We start from the raw sequence: 13,414 nt of genomic DNA on the forward strand, positions 1-13,414 counted from the left end.
GAATCCCTACCATTTTTCGCATCACGAGATGCCATGTGCGCTGCCGCTTCGCGCGCGATTTAACTTATCGTCAACCAACTGAATTTCTGAATTCATTGTGCCGAAAAGTCCGTGTACCCAAATCTTGTGGATCGTTTTTTAATACCTGAACTTACATGTATTACAATTTTGAATGTAACGTAAATCGAACTACCGTACCAATTCCATCGTTCCGTGCGTCTAAATATTCGATTTGCGCATCAGCGCGGGCGAAAAGTCGTGTCAAACACAAAAGCGCCTGTATTAACGTAAATCTGTGCGATATAATTTTTGAAGAGTCATCGGATCGTGTAGAGAGTAATACGTTTTAACGAAATATTAAACCACTGTGCCTACAGATGCAAACTTCAGAGTGTCGAAATCGGGGAAAAAAAAACTTTATCTTAAGTTAGGTGAAAAGATTAACAACTCGGCGAATTTGGAGGTTATTCGGCTACCTTCTAGTGCATTGAAGTCTTTATTGTAAATAAAAATGAATTATACATTTGGCGCTCAGAATCCGAATACCCAGGCTGGGTTCACCCCAGGAACTACTGCCCCGCCTGTCACAGGAGGTAAACCTACCTACGTTTCGTTGCTACCTACGAAAGATTCTCTGTCACCTGGCTTATCCATGCTTTACTATTTAATCTAATTGCGCCACAATTGCTGTATTTTATGCTTCCCAGTAATAAACTTTTGGTCGACTCCCTAACTGACATTCGTTATGTTTAGTTCATTTCTCAATTTCTTAAATTTCTCTGACCCAGGAGCACAACCAGTCACCTTTGGAACATCAGCAGTAGGCGCCGGCGATGCCAACAAGCAGGGGACACTGGGCCTGGCTCAGCCAGGAGGACACCCCTTGTCGAAATCTATTGGCCAGGCATTTAGTACGAGTTTTGGAACAGCAACATTTGGAGCCTCTCCTGCGACAGCTCCAGCATTCGGTACACCGTCCTCTGGAACAACTGGGTTTGCAAGATCAGGGTCAGGATTAATGGGCCTTGCAACTCCGCAGCAGCAAGCAATAACGGCTAGCAGTCTCCCTGCAGCAAACACAGCGGCTCCAGCTGGGGCTCTGACCTATGGAACACCGATCAGTGCAGCAACAACGACTAATGCATCAGTAGGTTTCCGTACTACGACTCTTCCGAATACAAGCTCAGGTCTTGGCACCCTAGCGATGCCTTCGTCTACGCCTGGTTTAAGCTTTGGTGCAAAACCTATGACGACCTCTGCTCTTACTTTCAACTTGGCATCGACTGCTGCCACATCTGGCCAACCACCAGCCAGCAACATAAGCTTTGGTGTTCCAAAAACAGTCGCTACTACCACCATTGCTCGCCCGGCAAGTCAGAGCTTCACAGTACCTGCTGCATCTACACCAGCATCAGGATTCACAACCGGAGTTGGCACTACTCCAGCTGCGACAAGCGCTACAGGCTTCAGTCTCTTTAACACTCCGCAAATTGCCCCAAGTACCGCAGTGGCTCCCACTGCTACCGCTACGCCAACCGCAAGCGCTGCCAGTGGATTTAATCTACCTGGCTCGCAGACGCAAGCAGCTAAAACAACTGGAACTAGCCTTGGCCTCGGTAGTATGGCAACTATTGCACCTGCTACGGCTGCAACTGGATTTTCCACAGGAACTCCAGCATCCTCGGGTATCTTCACGCTCGGTAGTATGCCCTCTGTTACGGCTGCAGCCAGTTTCAATTCGGGTGGTACAACAACGGTTGCGAGCACTCCAGGATTCACTCTAGCAAAAAGTACAGATCCTGCCGCTTCGACTGTGGCACCTACCAGCGCACCACAAACATCTTTGGAGACCACGACCAAGTATGTGTTTTCATCCGTAGTGCTCATAAAATCTTAATTCTTGGCATGGATGTGATTAACAATTGCTTTTTACAATAGTGTTACAGCCTCGACGGCTGCAACAAGTCAACCAGGTGGATTAAATTTCTGTCAATTGGAAGAATCGATAAATAAATGGACACTGGAACTAGAGGAGCAGGAAAAAGCGTTTGTAAATCAGGCAACGCAGGTCAATGCCTGGGACAGACTTCTCATTGCTAATGGAGAAAAAATTGTTACCCTAAATCAAGAAGTTGAAAGGGTTAAACTAGAACAGGAACAATTAGAGCACGAGCTGGATTATGTGGTAAGTGAAAGTAACCCTTGTTCAACGCGAATTTCTAATTATGTTAATGTGTACTTTAACGTCTCTTTTCTTCCAGGTTGGTCAACAAAGAGAATTACAGGACTGTCTCGTTCCACTGGAAAAAGAATTGGCAACAGTATCCGCCTCAGATCCGGAGAGAGAATACACTTATCGTCTTGCAGAAAATTTGGATACCCAATTGAAGCAGATGTCCGAAGATTTAAAAGAAATAATTGAGCACCTTAACGAAGCGAATAGATCTCAAGATTCAAGTGACCCGATTGTCCAGATTGGTAAAATACTGAATGCACATATGAACAGTTTGCAATGGCTCGATCAACGTACGTCAGTTTTGCAAACAAAGATACAGCAGATTGATCAAATGCATCAAAACTTTAGACAGGAACATGAGCGAAGCTTCAATTTGGCTTACAATTAACACCTCTGTCGCCATTGAACAAGTGACTACTTTCATAGGACCTTGGATGAATTGCAAACTTGACCGTCAACGATTTCATCTTTCAGCGAATTCAGATATGCCAGTTGAACATCTTATTCGGTGGGTACTCTAATTCCAACTACACAATTCAATTTTTTAATCTGTATTAAGAATACAATTCGAGTGGAATATTGACATGACCGAATATCTGCTGTACTTCCAAATATTGTATGAATTTTGTTTTGTTTTCAAAGAGTAAAAAATGCACTCCAACCAATCTCAGAAAGATTGATATTCATTATTACTGCAAGTCTATCGTTGGAGGACTGTCTTGGTCTACATATACATAATGAGATAATTGTTTGAATTATATGGCGATCAGGAATCTGAATCGATTAATTTCCGGTGTTGCACAAATACGTAATTTTTTAATATAAAAAAAGTTATAATTTATTATTCTAATTGATTTCTACAGAATTGAAATGGCTGGTATGAAATAGTGTATTTCTAAATGTCCATCAATGTTCATATGCATGTTAATCATTCTGTCAGCCACTACGTTGCAAATTACGCTTTCGGCTTTTATTATATCCCATGTTAGAAACATTCCAAATTTCCTAATATCTATGGTGGCCGAAACTTCTTCCTCTTCTTCATCCGTTACTCCTGAGTCTCGATCGTCTCCTCCAACCTTCAAGTCTTGAAAGTGCGTCGCTACGGTAGCAAAACTGGTTTCCACCTTCAGTATTAATTTCCCTGTTTTCTTAGCAGTTACGACAAGTTGTGGACTCATTTTTCCCATCTGATCGACAACATTTCGCAAGTGTTTCATGTCTGGCATCTCTATGGAAACCTATAACAAAAAATAGAGATGCATTTGCAGGGGTAAACTTGATCGCGAGCTAAGTTGCCAGACGATATGATTTAGTATTAGGTCTCTTCAACATACATCGAACGACGGTATAATCGGAGCCTGATATTCCCCCCATTCTTTTCGAGGAATTACTTTAACAGGTACATCATGAACGCACTGTCTAAGCTCGTTGCTTATCGAAGGTAATTCAATATCGATAGTGAGACATGGCTGTTCTCTGTTGGTAAGTTTGATCTTGACGCTCTTGGCGGTCATTTTGAGGGAGCTTAGGCTCTTTGCGAGCATGGCAGGTGAGAATTCGAGGTATATCTCATCCTGTTCCTCGCACACACCTACCATGGTGTATTCGCTGAAGAATTTGTTTTGGTACAAAACAGCCCACGCTATCGGCGAATAGTCGTCGCCGACGTGAAAGCACACCTCGTCTTTTGTAAGACGTATCACGCAAGCCTTTGCCAGGCGGGATACCGTGTTTGCCACATCTATCGATTGAAATATACAAAGTTGTTACATTTTTCGTACACAGAAATTATAAACAGGTTATGGTTAGGCCAGTGAAACATCGATCTTTCCTCTTACTAGTGAAGTCGCGCATCGCTGCGGAGTCGATCATTCTGCATCTGAATTTCATCCCGACGAGTAATAAACAGAACGAATTCCCAGTGAACCGAACGTTTACCGCGAGGCTCTCGCAGCACAAATCAGCGGCCTGTCAAACAAGTCAACATCGCACGTCCGTTGGCGCCGTTCGTTTGGTTCCGTTCCGGCGTTCCGCCACGGCGGTACTTCGCTCAGAAGTTTCTAGATGTCACCAGTGTCACCGAAACAGTCGGATCCCGCGCTGCCAGCATAATTTTCTGCAAACGAAAACTTACCCTGCGCAGCGGTGGTGATCGCCTAACGAATTCTTCGGGGACCGAGGCTGCCGCCGGTCGTCCTTTGTGTAAACAAACAGAACACCCGCCTCGCGCCGGAAACAAAATAAATCTATGATCGTGCGGTGTGTGCTTTAAACAATTCTCGGGGTGTTCGATTCGCGAAATCCGTGAGAGTGATCAGTCAGTGTGTGCAACGCTTAAAACTGTATTTCGACTAATTTGTCAAATTAACCCGGACAGCGTGCAGAGAGGGTGAGAAATAGATGCGTCGGCCATTTTGCAGATATTGTTATCATCTCTGCACGCTCAAAGCTAATCGATAATGCTATAATAACTAACCAAAGAGTGAGAGAGAGAGAGAGAGATCGCTTACACTTCATATTCTCTCAAGTAATCGCTTACCGAGAGAATTGCAAAAGATCGAAGAACATGTCCTGCTCGGATTGAAATGCAGTTTTATCGAGCTAGGTGAGTCAGAAGACTAGAAATACATTATTCCAACTTATCGTACATACATACATAAATTTATTCGCTACCCAATTCAATGATCGTCTCTCGATGTTTACTAAACATTCGCAAGGTGCTAACACGCTTCTTCGTCTTACATTTTTTCTTCTTCATTTTTTTTTTTTTTTCTTCATCTATTTCGAACGCGAAAATCTCTCTGCGGCGATTCTCAATTGTTGACAGTTCTATTACATCTCGTGACGCTAGTCACTTTACTTTCGCATGTAAACAACACGCGTTGTCTGCCTTGCCAGCGTAATCAGCTGTGCTCAAAGACCGCGTAATTTGTCATTCCATAATTTAAATCCTTTGCGATTTGTTACTTATTCAACTCCCCTACGGATCCTTACACCGCAGCTTTGCACATATACATATATATTTGCGTAAACAAAATCTAAGCTGCTGCGCTTACAATGTACCTTGCAACATTATGCATTTTAGTAACGATCCGATCGTTGTTTTAGGCACATTTGAAACAACGGTTACAATGTTGGTAATACAACATTCGAATGTCGCGTGTGATTTAGCATGTTTTTTAAAAAAAAATTCTCAGCCTTCTTTCACGTTTTCGTTTTATTTTATCCGAAACAACGTCTTCGTTCGATCAATACCCCCTGCTTCCCAAAACTCGGTGAAAAATTCACCCCTCCGTCTTTGTAAGACATGTGGTTCAATGTTCCTTCGTTCCTCCTCCTTCTCTTCCGTCTTTTGTTTTTTTCGACTGCATACTTCGCCGTTTATCGCTCACCTAGAAAGAACGACGACAGGTGTCTGCCGGAACACGTGGCCCGCGGCAGTCGCACCGGGCCTTCCTGTTTCATTTTTTCACGTTACTTGTTTTATCGCCGTTTATCTTTCCCCCCCTTGTTTTATCAATGCCATAATACCCCACGCACAGCGACTCTATATCTCGATGCCTTCGTCGTCAGGCGCAACTGTAAAAAGCTACGAATCACGAGAGCGCGTTTAAATTTTCCCGCGCATTCCGAGGTGTGTCGATCGAAAGAAAAAGGATCTAGATATTCGTGTAATAGCGTATGAAATTTCTCAGGGTTTTCAGTAGATTTTTGAAAAAGGTGAAAACTTTTGGGAAAGTCGGTAGAAGGAAGGGATTATGGTATTTTTCCATCTCCGACAGAGCAGACCAGGTTATCCTAATTATCCTTGTTCTCAGGACGTTCGAATCGCAATGAAAGAACGACTCTGTATTCGTAATAAGAACGTTTCAACTCTGTGGGATATGTGTACCTACATACGTATACATTATTAAACGTATCGCATATGCGTACCTATACCGATGTTTAAACAAAGAGCGCTTGTTTTTCCATATGCGTGTGCACACGTCCACCATACATGTGATTATTTGCTCTCGGCGCAGCATGGCAACATCACCACACGCGTAAACGCGAGATGAAATGGGCCAGCAGCAGCCGTGGGAGGTACATGCATATAAATATATATATACATACACAGGAAATCGAGTATATCTTGCAGGAAGCGAGTAAAGGGTTCGTTCGGTGTCAGCTTTCCATTGAAAAGAATCGAATGAAAAAATAAAAACTGCACCAACGACGGAGTCAAATCAACGAATTGAAACCTTTGGGAAGAATACGATATGTATGTAACAATACGAAGAACATTACATTGTCATCGGGATTATTATCATTGCACTCAAAATATAGACAGAATAGAATGAATTAATTTCCAAGTTTCATCAATCGTTAAATCGAGCAACGTCTTTTTTCTTTTCTTTTATTTCAACTGTATTTTACTTTATCTAGGGTATGCATAGGTTCAGATAATTGGGTTCGCGAGTTTATTAAAAGAATTATCAGGTAGCGAAATTGAGAGTGTTTTGAAACAGATGCTTTAATAGCAAAACGCGTGCTTACAGTTTAAACTCGGTAACAAGACTGTTTTTACAATAATGTTACTTGACCCAGCAACCTTATTCATTTCATAACACAAGAAAGCTCTCACACGTCTTTTATCCACAATGACGACTAGATCATTAGAAAAGTGGCTTAAGACGGCAGCAAGCTGCTTCCCTCTCACGATGATACATCTTTCGCGTGATTCTATTTATCAAGAATAAAAATAAATTCTCCGTCGTTGATAATAGCGAGCGAGAAGAAAGAGAGAGAGAGAGAGAGCGATTAGGGAGAGAGGGGGTTTCGGTGTGACGCAATCGCGTCGTCCCGCATAGCAACTAACGTTGAGGACAATCAGTCAGTCAGTCAGTCAGACAGTCAGTCAGTCGGTGGTAAGTGAGTAGGGAAGGACGATCGTCGGGAACGAGGAACGAATGAAACCTCGAACGAAACCGAGGAGGGTTCAAATGTTACGTCGTCGTCTGGTCGCCGGCCCCCCCTTTCCTCCTCCTCCCCGTCTCCTCTTTTCCCTCCATTCCCATTCCCATTCCCCATCCTTTACTCTCCTTGCGCCCCATACGAAGAGCGGAGAGTCAGATGTAGATAATATAAAAAAATTGGAAGTCGAGTCCGTGGTAGTTGAACGTTTTTCTCATGCACGGCTCGTGTCTTCGTTTGTACGAATTATAAACAATGTCGAGAGGCGAACTCGACGAGGTTTCAAATCGAATCGCTGTTGCTTCAGGTTCCTGTCTGCAAAAAAAAATGAAGAAAAATAAATAAAAATAAAAATTATAGTCGGAATTACGTATTACGATTGGCTGAAGTAATGTTGTATCAGGAATTTTGAAATTATTAAGGGACGGGTACGGCTTGGACCTTTTTTTTTTTTGTTTTTTTTTCTAAGAAAACGAGGGCTTTATTGTTCATAGTTTCGAGAACATTGTAGAATTTTTTGAACGAAATTAATAGCAAAATGACGACACTGCGCATATAAGTAGCCAACGACCACGTTTTCAATTCGACCGGCTTGAAATATTGACAAATTCATTAAAAATTGTTTATCGAATGGACCTCGTGGCTAGATTTTTCAATTTCTATGCCAAAATTTGTTTATGACAATTTTGTTTCTGAAACTGACGATTTCAGACTTTCCAATTAGCTGTACCTCCTCCTACCCTTAATAATTTTCAATATTATTGCGTGAAATTAAAAGGAATCTAATCCTATTTTCTTCGCAGGGTGTTTTTTTTTTTTTTCACAACCGTCCGCGTTATCTGTAAACGAATTTTCTCACTCTGTCCAAACAGTGCGGCAAAATCTATTTCGCAGTCCCTTTAAAAAAGAAACTTTGCTGCATCGCCGTTTAAATACACGAGTCTCTTACTTATTGTATCCCGTTTTTGTTTTTTTTTTTTTGTTTTTTTCAGTTTTCATGAAAACGCAACACATGAAACGTACACACGGTATATATTACGTGTAATAAATTTTTCTCTGCTTTCTTTTCGCCCCACATGACGTGGTAAAATCATAAATTTGAATAAAAAAAGAAATCCAACAAAACGACTGTGAAAGTACTCGAAAATACGGAACGAACGCCTCGGCTCACAGCGTATAATGTAAATACCCGCGTCTCTGTATGCGTGTACATTTTACATGGAACCTCTGTGTACGTTCCGTGTACCGAAAGTACGTGCGAAGAGAGAGAGAGAGCGAGAGATAAGACGAGGTCCAGGGATGCTGCTCAGGTCGCTCTCGGAGGTCCGGACAGGTTCCCTCGTCGAGTGTAAGGAGGAGGGCCCCGCATTCCTGGTTCTCAACCTTCTACGGCCGATTAAAGCTGAGATATAGATTCTCCAGGTTTTCCCTCTACGGCGTCCAGGAATCCCTGGAAACTCGTCTCTCTTTTCTCAGGGCATGGTACAATCAGCTCTCGACGATCCTCCGCGATGAGAACACCCGCGATCCTTATTCCCGATCTCTTTTATTCTTGCGCACCGCGCTATGCAGACGACGTTGGCTTACATAAGAAGAAACCGATGTAACCCATTATTTTCTTCTTCTTTTACCAGCGCGCACTCGCCTCGCCTGCTCGCCTACGTTCTTGATTTTTAAATTAGGAACTAAACACTTCGGGAGGTCAATTCCCGATTCGCACTCATTGTCGGTGTACGAATGCAATATACATATATATATTAGGACGGTTCGGAAAAGGTCTTTTTTTTTTTTTTTTTTTATTTTAACCAGATTTCGCTTTTCTCCGAGACACTTGTGAAAAATTTTTACCACCGTTTCAACGACATTGAAATATCGAAGCAAAAAAACAGGCCATGTTTAGGAATTTCAAAATTGAAATATCCTCAAGTCCTTTGGTGACTATGTTTCTTTGGTTCTTTTTTTTTTTTTTTTTTTTTTTTTTTTTTGTCTTTTTTCCGCGACGAAACAAAAATTTTTCGTAAAACCTGAGATGCGTGCGATTTTTTTTCACTATCGAGAAATCTTCGTTGAAACACGAAACAAAGACAAATTTTTTGTCCTACTTTCAAGCGTTAAAAATTATAATATATTATATCGTTTTTTTTTTTTTTTTTTTTCAAACCAATTCCGCTTCGCCAATTTTTTTTTCGTATATTATAATATACGTGTGTATATAGAACACTTGAATATAACTCGCAACTCGGTCAAGTCTTCGTCTCTTGAACCCCGAGCTTCGTCTCCCCCATTTTGAATGTGTATAATTTTTTTTTCTTACGTTTTCTTTTTCTTTTTTTTTTTTATTTTATTCCCTCCTTGGCTCAACTTTTGCGAAGCGTGTTTATCGAAGGGTGAACGAATCGCGCGTTCTATACACGTATACTTTACGACACGCGTGATAGGAGAAGCCTGCGCGAAACCCAAACCCCTCTGCTGGTGACTCATTTTTTGAAGAGGGAGAAAGAGAGAGAGAAGGAGAATTTTACACCGCTTGCATATGTTACTAGAACCTTTTTCCCCCTTTTCGGCCCCATAACGTGAACCCAGGGGGTTGGTTGTTCGGTTTCATGGCGCCACCGTTCGCCACATGTTGCTCAGTACGTTCGATGCTTTTGTAGGTGAGCTCCGATAAATGTATAATGCTCGTGCACTGTCAGAAAGAGAAGGAAAGAAAAACTACAACGCTGTCTCAGACACGCGAGTTTATCTTGGGCGCTCGAATACTACAGAGTTATAAAAATTTGGTGGCAGATTTTTGTTTGTACGAATCAATGAATCGTTTATACGCCATGCATGAAAAGAAACGCAAAATACGAATTAGGAACATCTGAAATACAGTAAATTATAACGAGGTAAAAGAAATGTATATTTCTAAAATTTAACCACTTCAAAATCACTGCGATATTGCGAGATAGTAACTTTTTTCTTCCCCCAATGTTCCGTTACCCAAACGTTACCAACTTCAGCCTCATGAATGTTTGCAGTACGAGACGTCGAGCCTTTCGAACCGCAAAGTGATTTCTCTTTTCCTTAATTTTCTTTCTCGTTTTTTTTCCCCTCCCTCTTATTGCGGTCTTTTTTGGAAAAAGTTTCTTTATTTTTCTTCAACAAGGAACGATAACGCAATGTTTACACTCACGAGACGTCTGTTAATCTCTCTTTCTCTCTTTCTCTCCCTCTATTCATCCACCGCGTTTTTTTATCCCCGTCTTCGAGTTCACCAAGAATTTTCTCATCATCATCCTCACCGCGGCTGTGGCGACATATCTCACAGGTTTGTGTAATGCTGTTTAATAAGCTGACTGAGGCAGATTAGTATCTCAACACGTGGTCACCCCGCTTCACGTTGAAACGTTTTACAGCAAGGGTACGTGTAATACGGCACAGTGCTTCGTTTTTTTTTTTTTTTTTTTTTTTTTTTCACTTTTTGGGCCAGTAAAATACCGTATATTATGACGAGGCTGAAGTTGGTAACGTTGAAACAAAAATTATTAAATTTCGATCGTAAAATAGCAGTTCATGCGTGTTGTAAAAAAAAAAAAAAAAAAAAATGGAAACTACGGTGTGGAAAGGGAAAAGGGAGAGTAAAAGTACCACACAAGTAACTGTAAAATTTTGGAAAAAAAATATTTAAGAAATTATTTCTACGAATCCTGTTCCCGGCTAGGGTTGGGATAAAGCGATGCCATGCGACACGTGATATTTATTTCTATAAAGGGCCCAAAGCCTGAAATAACTGAGACAGAGGCTCAGCTTCTGTTGCTGCTGCTGCTGCTGCTGCTGCTGTCTAAAGGCGTAGTCAAATTACGACACGTGCATTTTTTCCTCTTCCTTTTCTTTTTCTTTTTCTTTTTTTTTTTTTTTTTTTTTATCGTATACTCTTATTGTTATTGCACTTTACGTCGTGTGTATATATTTAAAGAGATTTCTTAGCGGGTGGTGCAATCTTCGGACTGCGTGTTGTATCAACGTTAATGCTGAGGGATATTGGAGAGAGAGAGAGAGAGAGTAGAAGAGGGGACAGATATATATATATATAATAAAAATTAAAAATTAAAAAATAAAAAAAAAAATATATATATATATGTGTATATATATGTACACATGTCTCGAGTTTGCACCATTAAAAATAAAGGTACATTTTTCTCTCCCTCGTTTCTTTCTTTCTTCCTTGCTTCATACACCAGTTTCATCATCCGCGTCGATCGTAGAAAGAATACGTAATAAAGTCTTGAACGAACGACGAAAAATTCCCGCAACTCTCTCACGTTCGTATTGTTAAATAATAAATCGTGCCAGAGATTTGCCGTATTTTCTTTTTTTATATGTCGAAAGAGATGTTGAATTTCGATGAAAATTAAGAAATAAAATAGAAAATTGTTTGGGATTGTTGTTGTTATTGGTGTTGTTCTTTTTATTTTCTTCGCAGAATTTATCTTCGCACAAATCGTTACGACGCGATATCTGCCTCAATTAGCCGTTGATCACGTAATCTTTAATCGTATCCGGTGATTATGGACGTTAATAGCAAACAACGATGTATAACTAATGTGTTCGGATATTATTCAAATTCCACGTCTTCCGGCTCGTCTCTGTTAGATACATTAATTTAATCGATTACTGAAATCCGTGAGAAGATAGAGATTCTGATTTATGATCGATTATTATACAGAGAAGTGGAAAGAGGAGGAAGCGCAAAGCAAAGAAGGAAGAAGAAAACGGAGGAAATTAAACGGCCACATCTCAAATATTCATTATACCCACGTTATGGGGAAAAGCTGGAATTTTCATGGGATTTTTAATTCGGCAATGGAAAAAACTGTGAATATAAGTTTTCCTATCATGGGAACTAGAAATGATTTTTTTGGGATAACGAGTTTACTTTTTTTCCTCGAGAAAACAAATTTGCTTAACGCTGACTATTTTTGCAAGTTACATTTTTCTTTTTAGTAACTTACTAGTACTTGGAGAAAATTTCAGGGAAAACTAGATTTTAGGTAATGGAAAATGTGGAAATGGCGTGGAATTTTTTTTTTTCCCAAAAAAAATTTGTGGCCACCCTGTAAATAGTTACAGAGAAAATATTTAAGGAGGTGACAATTATTGAAAGTGGTGTTTAAATCAACTATGAAAAAGACATCAAAAAAAAAAGAGAGACGAAACTATTTTTCGCCAAAAGTATTCGCGGTGAGAAAATGTTAAAACTGTGTAATCATCGGGTTTCTCTTTCCACTTGGACGAGGCAATCAAAATTAGCCCGTCGGTGTTTGAGCGTGAATAGTATCGGTTTATTGCTTCAAACTTTTAGTATAAACAAGTTAATATAAACCTGACAATTTCGCCCAGATGATATTCTTGACGTCGAATTTTTTTTCCAAAAATTTGTGGCCACGCGAGATTTTGCCCTCGCAGATTCGGTTACGATTACAATCGTACGGTTACATCAGTGTGTATTATACGTGTATGCATTTATGCTTTGAGTATAATAATACGTAAGGTAACATCGCATGCGTGCACGAAAGTGCGAAACGCGATCCTTCTCGCTAACCCGGTTGTTCCTTGGACACCGGATATCCCCCCGTTGTTTGTCGTTAAAAAATCGTGTTATGTATAAAAATATGTACAATATAGAGCTCCAAGATATTCTCGTAAAATTGACTCTACTCTTCCTGTACCATTAAACGCGATGGTAAAAAGAAGGATGTTTTATTCAAATTCGAGGGTAATTTGAATGTGACGATTTATTTGTTTTTTTTTTTTTTTTTATTGAGTTCTAAATTTTAAAGACAATCCCAAAGTTGCGAGAAGTGACGAATATTTTTCTTGTCAATACTTTTTTTCCTAAAAATTTGTATAGTAATATATAATAATCACTGCTGGGAGAAAATGCTTAAAAACAGTTCCATTTAAAATGAAAAATGGATAATACGCATTCAAAATAGTCTACATAATGTATATCATTTTCATATCTCACGATTATCTTTTTCAATAGACTCATCTAAAACGACAAATATACAATCCTTTCAAATACACAATTGAAACTGGTAAACGTAAACGATTACTTTCTGAACATAAAAAATTTTTAATGCAAAATGCTATTTATATTTTAAATCAAATCATTTCAAATATTATACCGAGAAAAATTTAATTTGTTAAAGTAACTAGAAACATTGAGCAAAACAGGTA

The 13,414-nt window shown here is 40.0% G+C and overlaps 3 protein-coding genes across 4 annotated transcripts in view; 2 read left to right on the top strand and 1 right to left on the bottom strand.

Annotated features, from left to right (window-relative positions):
* On the top strand, positions 1-3,077 carry Nup62 (Nucleoporin 62kD). Its single transcript, XM_046628114.2, has 4 exons — positions 1-593; positions 789-1,860; positions 1,939-2,185; positions 2,262-3,077. Exons 1-4 carry the CDS (start codon positions 512-514, stop codon positions 2,622-2,624), a joined length of 1,764 nt encoding a protein of 587 aa, XP_046484070.1. The 5' UTR covers positions 1-511; the 3' UTR covers positions 2,625-3,077.
* Hus1-like (Hus1-like checkpoint clamp component) lies at positions 2,615-4,353 on the bottom strand. Its single transcript, XM_046628141.2, has 3 exons — positions 4,078-4,353; positions 3,574-3,980; positions 2,615-3,477 (listed from the first exon to the last, which is right to left on the bottom strand). Exons 1-3 carry the CDS (start codon positions 4,127-4,129, stop codon positions 3,094-3,096), a joined length of 843 nt encoding a protein of 280 aa, XP_046484097.1. The 5' UTR covers positions 4,130-4,353; the 3' UTR covers positions 2,615-3,093.
* Myb (proto-oncogene like protein Myb) overlaps positions 4,335-13,414 on the top strand; it is a 45,584-nt gene continuing 36,504 nt past the window's right edge. For both annotated transcript variants that reach the window (XM_069136060.1, XM_069136062.1), the window contains exon 1: positions 4,335-4,844. Coding sequence is in view for 1 of the 2 variants with exons in the window: in XM_069136062.1 (XP_068992163.1) it covers positions 4,825-4,844 (20 nt within the window). In the remaining variant the exon portion in view is untranslated. The remainder of the gene's footprint in view (positions 4,845-13,414) is intronic.

This window comes from Neodiprion pinetum, chromosome 5 (genome assembly GCF_021155775.2).
Source record: "Neodiprion pinetum isolate iyNeoPine1 chromosome 5, iyNeoPine1.2, whole genome shotgun sequence".
Classification (NCBI taxonomy): domain Eukaryota; kingdom Metazoa; phylum Arthropoda; class Insecta; order Hymenoptera; family Diprionidae; genus Neodiprion; species Neodiprion pinetum.